Raw genomic sequence first — 15,087 nt, 5'->3', positions numbered from 1 at the left:
GCCACTGGTGAAAAACGATTTGCATGTAAAATTAACGAATAAAATAAATAAAAACAATCGTCCTGGGGACCTGTTTTGTTTGCAATAAAATGTTTCATGGGTTATGGGTTTTATGCATATAGCCACACTGAAACAGAAATGTCGATAACTGTTGCTTCCATTTATGTCATTTAGTTTTTGTATTGTTTAGTTATTTGTCGTTTATCAATTTAAATTATAATGTCTCGACAGGGTGAAAGGCAGAATCAGTCGCAAACCTATAAATTAGTGGTTGTAGGTGGTGGAGGAGTCGGAAAATCTGCGATAACAATTCAATTTATACAGGTGAGTGAACATCTGTAGGTTATGCAAAAGTTACGCCCACACAAATTGCCAAAATTAAGGGTTTTATTTGAACCCGTGAAGTTGTTTATCTTTAAATTGTGTCCCAAAAACACAGTTTGTAATAATTATATCGATAAAGATAACCCTTTTTGCGTGAATAACCTTTTTTGTTCAATGACCAAAATAGGACCTGACATACCGCTTCAAGGTCTTAACGCCTAAAATTATTATTCCATCGTTACACGCCTACTGGTTTTGTTAGAAGGATAGTCATTCTGCATTTAAACATAATTGTATTTGTTTTATGTTTTCAGAGTTATTTTGTGACAGACTACGACCCAACTATTGAAGATTCCTACACCAAACAATGTGTTATTGATGACATCCCCGCCAGATTAGACAGTATGATTCATTTCTTTCCTAGTATCACTTTACTAAACTAAACATACATCAGGTTTCTAGAATCTGTAATAAAACAAGATATGGGCTAAACATTTGTATGGTATGTTTATGACCAAACAATTCCTTGTAATAAATTGATAAGCATTGTTATGTGGCTGAGGTAGTGTGTCATTGTAATATTTAGCAGTGAATAAGTGAAACAAAAAAAAAATCATTGTGTAAAATTAATATAATTTCTAAGACACCTTGTTAATTGCCCCACTTGTATGTTGCATTTTTTTACCTTTACTTTTTGTTTGATTTTTCCTTAACACATTTTCAAAAACATGCAAAAAAATAGAAGACAATGTTTATATAATTCATGAAAAACAATATCGATCTAAATCCACATCCCCAAGTTTGTTGGAATTGAATAGATTAAAATTCTAGATTGTTAAAACACCTGTTGGAAATATTCCAATGTGTGTAAGTGTCCACTACCCACTAATGGCCGCTACTCAAGTTACTTGTTAGTTTTAGTATGCAAATTGGAACTAATTGAATTCATAAACGTTTTTGTTTTGTGTATATTGCACAAAACAATGTGTTCTGATTTAAGAAAAGTCTTTGGTAGTCAGCTTTCTTTCATCCTTTCTACATTTGCACTTTCTAAGGATTCTTCCTTCAAAAAATTAGAAAAGACTCCAAAATAACAATAAATTATTGACTTCAAATCATTTAATTTATAAAAAGTTATAGTTTTTTCTTCCTCCTTTAAAATTTGCTTTTTGGCCGAGGTCTTGGCAGTAAGTGAACGATGTATCGTGTACGTAAATTCAATACCACGTACGAGCCAATAATTTATAAATACGTTTTCAGTTGAACAGCACATGTCGCATTGATTGGTGCTTTCAAATTGTGAAATGATCAATAGACTGCTTCTGCTCAGTTAAAGCTAATAGCGCGTATGAACCATCCCCAATCATAAGCAAGCAAGGGTGCGTATATCCTTAGATAGTTTTATGTCCCAATTTTTACAAATGGTTCTGTGTTGTGCTATTATTTATTATTACGGAAATACACAAGTTTCAATAAAGCCAACACTTGCAGTGCAAGCCATCTAAATGAAATAATATTTACAAACACTTTATGGTTGGACTAAATGTTATAAAACCCAACACTTTGTTTTACACCACTATTTACCACTTTCATTTATCAAGCCTCGATAAAACTCAAATCAAAGCGAAACCTGGTCAGCATTAAAAAAATGGTGTTGTAAAACAATGTAACATTATTTATTTATTGTGTAATCATTAAATTATTGCTCTCAGTTAAATAGACATTTCAAAGAGGTGTTACACTATCTCTAAGCTCTACATACATCATCAGTGCTACAACCCCTGGGAGTGTTGATTGCCACTCTCTCCCAGACCAGTGGTCTCCACTCTAGCTGGTCCTGTTCCTTATGTCTAAATTGGTTGCCTTCACACCATTCAGTCACCTAAGCTTAGGCTCTCGGTACTCTTTCGTCCGCAGGTTTATTAAATAGAAACCACTTCGATGGGCGACTTTCTTCCATTAGCAGTTAATCTCTTGTGGTTAAAGTGCTTTAAAATATAATAACTAAATACATATTGAGTATCATCATTATGGCACTACATTCCAATCTGGCCTCTTCTACAAATGTTCTCCACCGGCTGCGGTCCTTCACCTTTCATCTTTAGTCCTTTCCCTCCTGCTCCGATCCTCTTCCAAGCAGTCTAGCCACCTCTTCCTCGATCTTCTTAACAGTCGCTTAGCTTCATTTTTGGCATCCTATAACCTGGCAATCTTTCTACATGTCCAGCAGTCCAGCCCATCCTTCCACCAAGTCTTTGTTACCTGCAGAATCTTACAGTGGTCTTATGCTGTATAAGATTTTCAAGTTCATGATTGATCTTGTAGTGAATTTGTATTTATTAGAATACTAGCTGTACCCCGCTACGCGTTGCTGTGGCTCAGTCTGCCTGTGTGCAGAAAGATAAACAATAGCGCATGTTGCTTTTACGTCTAACAGATAGCATTGTTTTTCAAAAAAGTATGTTTTTACCTGTCACATGTGTATATACTATCGCATCTATATAATAAGGGTACATAAAACACACACATATTCGAGTGCAACGTTGTGTCAAAATTTCAAAGCAATCGCTGAAGGACTTTTGGAGATTTAAGATTTTGAACAAACAAACATTTTTATTTATACTTATTGATAATGATGGGTTTATATTGTATTGTTTTTGTTTCAGTCCTGGACACGGCGGGCCAGGAGGAGTTTAGCGCCATGCGGGAGCAGTACATGCGCAGTGGCGAGGGTTTCCTGCTGGTGTTCTCACTAGCCGACCATGCCAGCCTCGAGGAGATGTACAAGTTTCACCGCCAGATCCTGAGGGTCAAGGACCGCGATGAGTTTCCTATGCTGATGGTGGGCAACAAAGCCGACCTGGATAAAAGACTGGTAAATAAACATGCATACATGCCTTGTCTCCTGGACAAATTTAATTGACTATGACAAGCCGTACTGTAATATTTAACCTGATCTGTAGATCGGTGTACGGCTGTCTCACACGCGATCCATTGGCGGCTATTCTAGTATGCGGATATTGCATTGTATTAAATTATAAATCAAAGATATAAATTAATAATATGTTACATAACATTCTTAATCAACTAAGTTAATTACCCAGTTAGTAGAGAAATATATGTGCATTGTTTAGACATTGCGTCTAAACGTGTCACGTGATCAGAAGAAAAGGCCACCATTGAAAATGTTAGGCTAGCTTCTTGAACTATGTAATCATCAATAAATTAATGATTTTAGATTTGATTGGAAATTCATGCAATTTATTATTAGGAATTATTTGAGCCCTGAAAACCCATTAAAAACAATAAGATGATATAATATATTGTAAGAATGTTTAATGTTTTAAATGTGTTAATGTTTGAAACATTACTGCAATGCTAATGAGAAAGGACAGAAAGATGAGGTTGATTGGTACACAATGCATTAAGGAATGTGCCATAATACCATGTTTAACACCTTGTACATATTAATGTTTTCTACAACATGATCTTTCTTATTATAAGCAGTGATTAGTCGCCTGTACTATCAATACAAATTGAAAATATCTCCCGAGTCAAAATAAAATGCCGCCGACGGGAATTGAACCCGTGCCTTCTGATGTCCGGTCAGACCGGACCGGAGGTATTTTCAATTTGTATTGATATTATAGGCAACTAATTATTGCTTATAATTATTTATTATCCTTTGTGCTATGCATAAAAACCTTGTCTTATAAACATTAGTTTATCATTAAAAAATAATGATCTTTCTTACTTAAATGCTTATGTAACTGAAAGAACAACAGAATATTGCACGAATACAGTTGAAAAGCCAGCACTGTTCTTTCTCATTACACATTGCAGTGTACCAAAGAAGTTTAGGGGCTGATATTATAATCTTAGCTTTCGTTTGCTGCGGTAGTCGTAACATTAGTATTAAAAAGAATGTAATTGCAGGTAACGGTAGAAGAAGCTCAACAGTTAGCCCGCCAGCTGAAGATTCCGTACATTGAGTGCAGCGCCAAGCTGCGCATGAACGTGGACCAGGCCTTCCACGAGCTGCTGAGAGTCGTCAGGCGCTTCCAGCAGGCCGAGAGGCCGCTGCTCAACTCCGACCACAAGTCCCAGGGCAAGCGCCGCTGCTGCATACTCTAACACACCACACCAACACATCCATCAACCAACAATAAGCCACATTATCGCCATGCACCTCGTGCCATGCTCTATGCTTTCAAAGGCGGTGCATCAATGTGCTGTAAAACGATGATGATAAAAATGAACATGTTACGAAACGTAATGTTGATTTTTCACTGTTGTATTCACATAATATCTTTCTCATTCATCACTTTCAGAAAAATTATGAAATTACTCAAATTTTTAACAAAATTTATGCAATATTAAACAAAAATCATAGATAATTTTATTCTTGTTACAAACAGTTCTGTTTATCTTTCCAGTTTTGAATAGATTTATAATTTGAATGTCTTCCAAAACCATTCATCATGCTTTGTGTTCATAATGAGTGGATTGTTGTTGTGTGCATGTTAGAACTTTAGGAACACTAGGAACAGCAAATTGGTTTCGTCACTGCCGACTACAGACCTTCCAAGAGACCACTGATTATCTGAACACCAATTATTCAATAATGGACCAAATATAACTTAAATTGAGACGTCATGTAAACTAAATATTGATAATTTGAGTACGCGTAATGAAATTCAAGCTTTTTACGGCTTCTTGTTAGTTATTTATCTGGGCTTTGAGCAATTTGAGGATTTTTATAAATTATTATTGATTTTGTACTTTTTAAAAATGAATTCCCCCTTACCTCTTAATAACCATTTGTTGGAAGTGTCCACAAAGAGCTTTTAAAATAATGAATGTCGTATTTAATTACTATAATAGTACTCAAAAGCTTAAAGATTATTATTTTTCTAACAATGTTTACATTATAGCTTTATATATAACTTTAAACCTATTGCATATCTGTGTTATGTGAGGAACCATTACTTCCATTTTACATCCTGAATTAATAATATTAAAATGATTAATCATTATGGATTGAATTAATTAATGGAACTAGGACTCCGATGAATTCAACATTATATATAATGATTTTCAAGTATTCAATAGGTCACTACTCGGTTCAATATGTATATGTATTAAGTTTTCTGCACATATAAATTTGAGATTACAGGTTGGTAAGGTGGGAGTAATGAATAATTTTGATATGAATATTTGCTGTTTAGAATTGTAAGTCTTTACGATATGTAACTGCATGTACAAACACCGTATTACTTTACCTACTACTTAAGTTATTTATTTTTATTTCAGATCATTTATTTATAATATACCGTCATGTATATTCCGTTATGGAATGATGCTTGTGTGTGCGACCCGTACATATCCCCTACCTTTATAATATACCGGCATGTATATTCCGTTACGGAAAGATGCTTGTTCGTGTGACGCGTACATATCCCCCTATCTTTATAATATACCGGGATGTATATTCCGTTATGGAAAGATGTTTGTGTGTGCGACGCATACATATCCCCCTATCTTTATAAATTACCGGCATGTATATTCCATAATGGAAAGATGCTTGTGTGTGCGATGCGTACATATCCCCTACCTTTATAATATACCGGCATGTATATTCCGTTACGGAAAGATGCTTGTTCGTGTGATGCGTACATATCCCCCTATCTTTATAATATACCGGCATGTATATTCCGTTATGGAAAGATGTTTGTGTGTGCGACGCATACATATCCCCCTATCTTTATAAATTACCGGCATGTATATTCCATTATGGAAAGATGCTTGTGTGTGCGATGCGTACATATCCCCCTATCTTTATAATATACCGGCATGTATATCCCATTATGAAAAGATGATTGTGTGTGCGTACATATCCCCGTATCTTTATAAATACCTTAATACGCATATTAACAATGAATCTAAAATTCTGGTTGTCGAAATTATGGCTGCTTTCAGGTTAGCAAACGTAATGCAAAATCTCAATAGTGATTATAAAATTCATAACTGTGTTCTTGAGATGATATTAATAATAATTGTTACACGGGGAATGAAACCGGCAAACATTTATCAAAGTAAGATTTATCCTTGCAACATATTTATACATAATTTGCATAAAATATACAAAAATATATTAGATACCTATATATTCTTGGCGGTTTGGTTATCTTACTGAATATATTTGTTAAACGGGACCTTTTACTTGTGTCATGAAAGTATATCGAGCACGTAAAACAGGGAGACCCTTTTTCTTAACCGCTGAATAGATAATACTCTCTAGAAATTCCTTCCATGTAGATTTGAATGGAAACCAATGACGCCATTGACTTTACCGTACCTTTTGGTTCTAGCCCATTTATGTCTCTTAGACTTGCCATCTCAATTGATAAAAATGAAAATTTCATAATGATGATGAAACACAGTATTTGAAATTTAAGGCCTGATTGACTTTTGGATCACATTACGTTTCTTGTGTTTTTTTTATTCTGTGTTCACCCCTATTTGTCTAAACTTCACATAACCCCATATTGAATAATAATAATATCTAAATTCATGTCTAAATACAAATACCTATGTATGTGGCTTTATAATAATATGTTTGCCTTAGTATGTATTAATGTCTTACGCGTAATGTTGATTAATAAAATTTAGGATTAAAAATTGTCTAATGACTAACCAATGTTTAATAATAACAAATTTTTCAGTTGGTCAATGGAAATGTGATCACTTTTGATTGAAAAATTGTTTCAAATTAATTCACGTTCGGTTGAAAAAAAAATAAAAACTCTAACTGACTGAGTAATTTGAAAAATAAAATTTATATTTGTAAAGTGAATTATATACATAATAATATATTTATTAAAAGTATTTAACACCAAAATTATATTTGATTTGGATATACTTACATATATATTATCATTAAGCTACTGTAAGGTGCTATAAACTACGTTGCTGGCATGTATTATATTGCTACCTACTACCTACATGTCATGTAGTTGTGCTGCTTTAGACAGTCTGTATCGCTACCTAGATTAAACTATGGATTCATGCTATTTTATACATTCACCGTACATGTTGATTCATAATGTGTATTTAGTAGGTAGAATTACATTGCTGCCCTTGCTGGACCTTGTCTTGTAAAGGCGGAATTACATTGCTGCCATTGCTAGACCTTGTCTTGTTACGGCGGAATTACATTGCTGCCATTGCTGGACCTTGTCTTGTAAAGGCGGAATTACATTGCTGCCATTGCTAGACCTTGTCTTTTTACGGCGGAATTACATTGCTGCCATTGCTGGACCTTGTCTTGTAAAGGCGGAATTACATTGCTGCCATTGCTAGACCTTGTCTTGTTACGGCGGAATTACATTGCTGCCATTGCTAGATCTTGTCTTGTTAAGGCAGAATTACATTGCTGCCATTGCTGGACCTTGTCTTGTAAAGGCGGAATTACATTGCTGCCATTGCTAGACCTTGTCTTGTTACGGCGGAATTACATTGCTGCCATTGCTAGATCTTGTCTTGTTAAGGCAGAATTACATTGCTGCCATTGCTAGATCTTGTCTTGTTAAGGCAGAACTACATTGCTGCCATTGCTAGACCTTGTCTTGTTAAGGCGGAATTACATTGCTGCCATTGCTAGACCTTGTCATGTTACATTTTGTAGGTAGACTATATCGCTACCTAGACTGAATGTATTACAGATTTACTATGTATATAAATCTAAATATATGTTGATTCAAACTAAATAATAGGTAGATTTATATGACTACCTAGACCTTGTCTTGACTGTTTATTGACGTTATGTTAAAGGTAGAGTATGTATGTATTGCTACCTAGACTAGATGTGTTGGTGTGGATTGTATAACTTAGCAAGTAGACTTCAATAGTGCTAGACAGGTGAATTCACTCTATTTAATAGGTGAAACATGATTAAAGTCGGTGCCAAATAATTTTGTTTGCTTTGTGGTTCGAATTATTTTTATTGTGTTTTTATGGTGCTTGTCGGGTTATGTCTAACATGGTCATCTGTCAAAATACCCCAATGTCTGACTTTACAAGCTTTAGGCTTCTAAAAATCTCATGGTATTTTGGCAAATGAATTCCAAATAGCAGAACTTAAACAAATATTTGCTGCCATATTTTGAAACCATTTTATTTGACAATAAGATTAAATTTTTAGGTATGTTTTCCAGTAAAGTGCTTTAATACATTTTTTTAGATATAGGCATGTTACTTGTAGAAGTTACACTATCAAAACTCTGTTATGCTTTAAAATACATATATTTATGTATGTACCATGTTGTAAAATGTTGGATATTACATGTAATCGTTAGTTAAGGTAAAATACAATACGGAAAGAAAGAAACAAACTCCAGCTTGGAAGTGGAAAGATACACATAGCAAGCAAAACAGGGTCACCACAAATAATAATAAATCTTAGTACCGTATGCCATATTATATTTTGGATGTATAATTTTTTTATTGAGAATGGGCATGGGCCCCAACCGTAAGCAAGAACTGAGCACAAGTAATTCTATTATTTTTGAAAATGCATTTCTGAATACATAATACCTAAACACAACTAATATGTATTTACATAATTCTAAATATGTGCTTAATTTAATATATCTTTTACACTGAAATTTTTTTTAAATCTGTTTCTGAGTGATACACCAATCATATTGTTGCTCACAATCCGTGGAGTTAGCTGCAACTTTTTTTACAAATAAAGCATAAACAGCCTCATTCACAAGAGAGTTAAATAATTGGTCCAGGGACTTTTCCATCATTCAAGCCGAGCACTGTTTTGATAAAAATGCCATGTCAATGGTCAGTTTGGCCTTTCCAATCACTGATATGCACAATGCTTACTTTTTATCTTGGTATTTAGAGCAGACAAAGTATTGAAGTGATCAAATTTAAAATTTGAAGCTAAAGTTAGAGAGATATTCTGTCTGTAACTAACTTGAGCATCTACAGTATTTAGTAAGTAACCCATCTAGAGGTAACCATTGCTGATTCACGACTCTCCTGTGCTCCCTTCTGTCAGAGTTCATACAGAATCAGGGTGGCGATATTGCATAGTGCTAAAACAGACTTCTTTTGTGAATTGGGCTTTAAATCTGCAAGCAGTGCTACAAATAAAGTTTGATTCAGAATATCTAGATAAGCCTCTGCATTGAGCAAATTAATGATATTTAGTTGAGTCCACGGATGTGATATCAGAGTTTCTTGTTCAAAGCTGTGAGGGTCAATATTTAGTGTTAAACTTAGGCCATTGAAATCGAGGATTCTAGCTTTCAGATTTGTTGCCCCCAAGTAGCTTTATGACTCATCAGAAAATATGTTTTCACAAAGTGTTTAATCTTGTACGTAGTGGGTTTAGTTTTTCAAATTGTGGCCTTAAAAAGATGCATTTTACACTCCACTTTTGAGTATGCTCACTAAATATTAAAACATTGTAATTTGTAAACATGGATAGATTTTTGTGAATGAATAATAAATATGCATTTTTGTAAATTCTTGTATAGTGTGACCGTACAAGACAACAATTATTTTACAATTCTTGTATAGTGTGACCGTACAAGACAACAATTACTTTAACAATTATAATACATATTTAATAATAAACAAAACTGTTTTAATTTACCACTTCTCCAATTGCTTTTGTTAACTTCATTTTTGATGATACAAATTAATGCGAACTACTAGAGTGGTGATATAGGTACTCAACATCCCCGTAGTGATTCAGATTTGACATGTCTAGTGACTAGATCTGAATAGCCAGGTACTTCCTAACCCTCCTCTCCACTATCTCCTTCCCCTCACAACAAAACCCAATGTGCCGTAGTCCTGCAAGCCCCAGACAGTTGGAACTCTTGTGGTAATGACAGCCTCTGTAGTAGCGCAATGGTGTACGCATTTTACTTTAGGCTATGTTGCAGATTCGATTCCTGACGCTGAGCAGTAGTATGCAGTTTTTTCTGTGTATTTAAGCATTAATTTTCACCAACGGAATATTGATAATATTTATAATAAATATTTGAACAATTCATCAAAATATAAAGTCGATTTTCAAGTTCCATGGAGGATATATCCGAGTCCTTTTAATATTTCATTTTTTGAGAAACAAACGGCCAATGATGATATAATAACAGAACTTGAAAATCAACATTGAATTTTGATGAATAGTTCAACTTCTGTGACACAACCCGTCCTAAACAGTTTTGTATTTAATGTTTATTTATTTACCTAAACATAATATAAACTACATAAACCAACATCGGACTAACAATGTTTTCTAATTGAAATTTTATAATAGATTGGGTCCGCAGGGACCTTATTGCGGTGCATAAATTATAATTTCCTGGTCATTCACAAAATAACACTTTTATTTTTTAAGGATCGATAAATTTAGTAGGTACATAGTACTGCCCAACTTTTGACGGCAAAAACACAATTAAGGAATCGATCAGATTCATTCGGCGATATTGCGCATTTTCAAATGTTGGTATTTGCATTCGTAAAGCTCCCAGAACGTGACTTTAGCCCGACCGTTTCCCATGGCAATTTATCTTGTTCTCACCATAACTCATCCAATTTGGCGCGCACGTCCCACGAATTACAGGACCGATATTCCCGCCAATTCGCAGGCAAAACCCCTCGACTTGCCACCATTAATGGCCGACATAGGTACTTACTTAAATACCTACTAGTGATGCCCAAAAAATTTCTCCAGAAATTCCCCAGATTTTTAATACTAAATCATAGGGTAAGTCAAACATTTCATCGTTGATATCAATCATTTTTTTTTCAAACAAACAATGAAGATGATGTTTGTAGTTCTGTGAACAGTACGGAACAGTAGTAACCTCGCATCCAAAAAAAATGTTTCTAATTTTTCATATTTAATATATCGAAACCAAAATTTGCTCCGAAATCATAAGATTGTATATAGATGCTTAAATACCCACCAAATATTAGGCACGATCGAGTGAATCAAATGCTTCAGTCAGGTCATGTATAGTCTGTATAACAGCAGAGTACGTAACGTGGACGGTAGACGAAGATATCAAATACGGATAATGAAGCAAGAAGTGTGATGAGACAATGTTGTGTGGCGGCTCATCTTATCTGCGTCCCCTTCGGTCCCTGCGGAGATACATGTTAGTTAATTAGTTCAGTTGTCAGTGCAAAGGAATATACCCATGTCCATTTTAGTAAACCAGAAAACATAGTCCCAATATGGCATCTTGAATTCCTAGAGTTCTGCACCGGTTTCGTTCAAAATCGAAATCTGAGAGTAGGAAAGAGCTCAACTCGAGTCAAACTAGTATAAATATTAATAAAACTGTTGGGATTATAGTTCTATAATTCTACATTACTAATTATAAAATTCTCTATATTTTTGAGAAATCCGGCTTTACAACGTTTTTTTCCCCAGATGTAGGGAAATATCCCCAGACGTAGACAGTAGTATACAACTGTCACGTACTTCAATTGTTCAATTCTTCAGTACTGTATCTGTGTGTGTGTGGCACATGGCGATGGCGTGCAATCACCGCAGTGATTAGCGATGTGGATTCCTTAGCAGCCCAACTGCTTCCGGAAATGAGTTTTGCCTTCGCATTATCATTTAGGAGTTTTTGCCTCAAGTTGGTTACTTACCGCAGCGCTAAAACCGTCAAATTATAATGCTAGTGACTACCTAACTTGGCTCTCATTTGGCGAAGCAATCCCAGATTGGGTTTACCGAGAAATTAATATGATAAGTACCTTGGTTCCTACCTGCCTAAACATCATATAGCTCTATACCTCCCAGAAAACAAAACAGCTTTAGTTGTGAGGTTGATGTGTTTTGAAAAAAGAGTGTTGTTTTGTAGAAAAAGCAATTGGTACCTTTCCCCCGTTAGTTTTTAGTTCTAGTTTTTTTTTTGCCAAAATCCTTCGTTTAAATTGTTTGGTGGGTTATGCACACCGGTTGGAAGGAGAATAGGGTATACGGAGAATATTATCATGTTATATTATGAGGCGCAAGTGAATGGAGAAGTCGAGGGCGTCGTAGGAAAGCATGGCACGGTCTAATAAATTAAATACGAAGTGGTGGATCTGAAATAAAATGGTCTCGATATCGTCCCGGTGAAAGATTACCATTCGGGATCTAAAAGTTGCTTGAAATGAAAGTAAATATTTACCTACGACTACCGTTTTTACTACTACAAAAAATTGCCCCTTTAATAACGCCTGCTCGCGTCCCCTTTAGAGTTATATCCCAGTTTTCAAGTAGTTTGTGGGCTACGCTAGGTTTGTATAGACTGGTTTGTGATTTAATTCTACCTAATCCAACCTAACCTAACATGTACGGAATATTTTCTCAAACGGTAGTCGTAGGTAAATAATTACCGAAATGAATAACGTTACCAGATCTGAACAACTGGGCACTTCCAAAACTTCGTCATTCTCATCTCCTTCCCCTCCCCACCCCATTGAGCCTCACAATAGTCCTATTGGCTACGGACAGTGGGAAGCATTTGGGCAGAAATACTCTTGTGCAGTTCACACATAAAAGAGTATACACAGAGTAATTTAATAACTGTGCAAATTACATTTATTTACTCGTATTACGAAAAATATGGTCAGTGGCTGAGTTGGCATCGCGTCTGTTTCCCACCCAGGCGTCAAGTTCAATTCATTGGCTGGTTAAGTCCTTCATCACGACACCATATTACGCCAACTGTGATGGTAGTAGGAGATTTCCGAATATTGTCAGGTTATTCGTACTCGGGGATGTTGGTTTTCCTTAACAATCAAAATGTTTTTCGGAGACATGACAAAAGATTTATAAATCATTGATTATTTTGATCTCTATTTTATACTTAGAATATTTTAATCGTGAGGTATTAATTTGTGCAACTGTAAAAGATTTATGCAGGCGGGAACTTAAATTAAAACAATATTTCTTTGATTTTCCAAAAAAAAAAATTGTAAAGGTAGGTACCTCGTATTATTGAGCATGCATTTGGAGAGAAATTAATAAAACCACGGAAAATCAATTATATACATATTTATCAAAATAACAGATCACAATTTATTTATTTATTTATTTATTTATCTATATAAATTTTTTTATAAGTGGTTTTTCGATGCCTGTCTCACTAGGGTAAACCTGTGTCGAGACAGACATAGAGTACATCGATATATATACATATAGTTAAGTGAATATCAATAAGGGTAAATACAAAATATAAAAATAATACAAAATAATTTCAATACAATCAAAAGAACGATTGGGTTAATCCTGTTAAGATTGTGTTCATTATTAGTATGTGGGAAAATATAAATAGATCATTTTAATTAAGTTTGAATTTGGTCGTGTGTAAATAGTACTTGTTATCTATGTGCAATTTAATCAATTTGGTTTAATTCAATGAAATCAGATTTCTCTTTCCAAGATCACCAGTTGAAACAAATTATCAAAAAGCAGCAGTTATTAGCAGCGCGGCGTTTTATCAAATAGACAATAATCATTCTCAGTTTTCCACTCATTATTTCCGAGGTGTGGAGAGATTTCCAATTTTCTGTGTTCAGTGTTGGACGAACAAATAATATCAAAAAACCACTCTATAAAATAATATTTACAAATCCTAAAAAACGATGACTTTTTATGGATTAAAATATTAAATTTGTAACATTTTTCCCCACCTTGAAAATAATGAGTGGAAAACTGAAAATAACCATTGTCTATTTGACGTCACGACGCGTTGCTAATAACTGCTGCTTTTAGTACGATCTATCTCGCCGTTTCCCCGCAGGGGTATGCAGTTAGGATGGACCGCTACACATCTCTGTGCTTTGTGATAAGATAAATAAAGATCGGAAAAATGCAAGAAAAATATAAAAAAATATGCGCATTTAAGTGCACCAAAACTTGACAAAAATATAAGGGTTTAGAAAAAATGCAAAATGATTTCGCAAAAATAATAAAGTTTTAAATATTTTTTTACCGACCCGTGAGACGACGGGCTTAATATCGTCGTAATTGTTAGCATACAATATAGCTGCGTCAAGCTATGTGCCCTAACAAGTTATGGAGGTAACTGGCGATTTGAAAATTTGTCTTTAAATTGAAGGCGTTTTGGAGCCTTCAGAAATACTTTTTTTATGCAGCATTTACCATGGGGAACTGTCCCTTTTTAGCGGAAAAATGCAAAAGTTGCTCTAATCATATAAAAAGGGGAACTGTCCCCTCTAAAAATGCGCAATTAATTTTTCCGGTCTTTTCAAAGTTGATTTTCAAGTTCTATGAAGGTTGTATTCAAGTACTGTTATTATTTCAGTTTTGTGAAGCCCCTGGCTTGAATAGAACCTTGACAAACTCAACTTTAAAATTTGATGAATTGTTCAAATTCCGTGAAAGAACCCGTCCTTAGAAGTTGTTTTATCGTAAAAAACTGCCGAAGTTACAAAAAATAATGCATTATCTACTTGATCATTGAACTTATCTATCATATTCATGTAGTTACTACAAAAAGACATTGATTACATTAGCTTAATGGCTTCCGTCAACTGCTCCGTTAGTCAACCCGTTAGATTCTAAATGGATTAAAAAAGTTTCAGCTTATATTTCCTAATCCTTTTTTATAAACCTGAAGAAAACATGGTCCTTCGATAACATTACGCATCTCCGTGGCAGTGCCGAAATATCGTTGGGACCAGGAGGTGGTGGGTTTGAAATCCGGC

At 34.7% G+C, this 15,087-nt stretch overlaps 1 protein-coding gene across 1 annotated transcript; it reads left to right on the top strand.

The window, feature by feature from the left end:
* Positions 1 to 139: 139 nt before the first annotated feature.
* Positions 140 to 9,959, top strand: LOC149417525 (ras-like protein 2). Its single transcript, XM_089640372.1, has 4 exons — positions 140 to 324; positions 639 to 726; positions 2,991 to 3,199; positions 4,261 to 9,959. Exons 1-4 carry the CDS (start codon positions 220 to 222, stop codon positions 4,456 to 4,458), a joined length of 600 nt encoding a protein of 199 aa, XP_089496498.1. The 5' UTR covers positions 140 to 219; the 3' UTR covers positions 4,459 to 9,959.
* The last annotated feature ends 5,128 nt before the right edge of the window (positions 9,960 to 15,087 follow it).

This window comes from Hesperophylax consimilis, chromosome 15 (genome assembly GCF_061612785.1).
Source record: "Hesperophylax consimilis isolate HC1 chromosome 15, BYU_Hcon_1.0, whole genome shotgun sequence".
NCBI classification, from domain to species: domain Eukaryota; kingdom Metazoa; phylum Arthropoda; class Insecta; order Trichoptera; family Limnephilidae; genus Hesperophylax; species Hesperophylax consimilis.
This window is presented reverse-complemented; position numbering and strand designations above follow the sequence as displayed.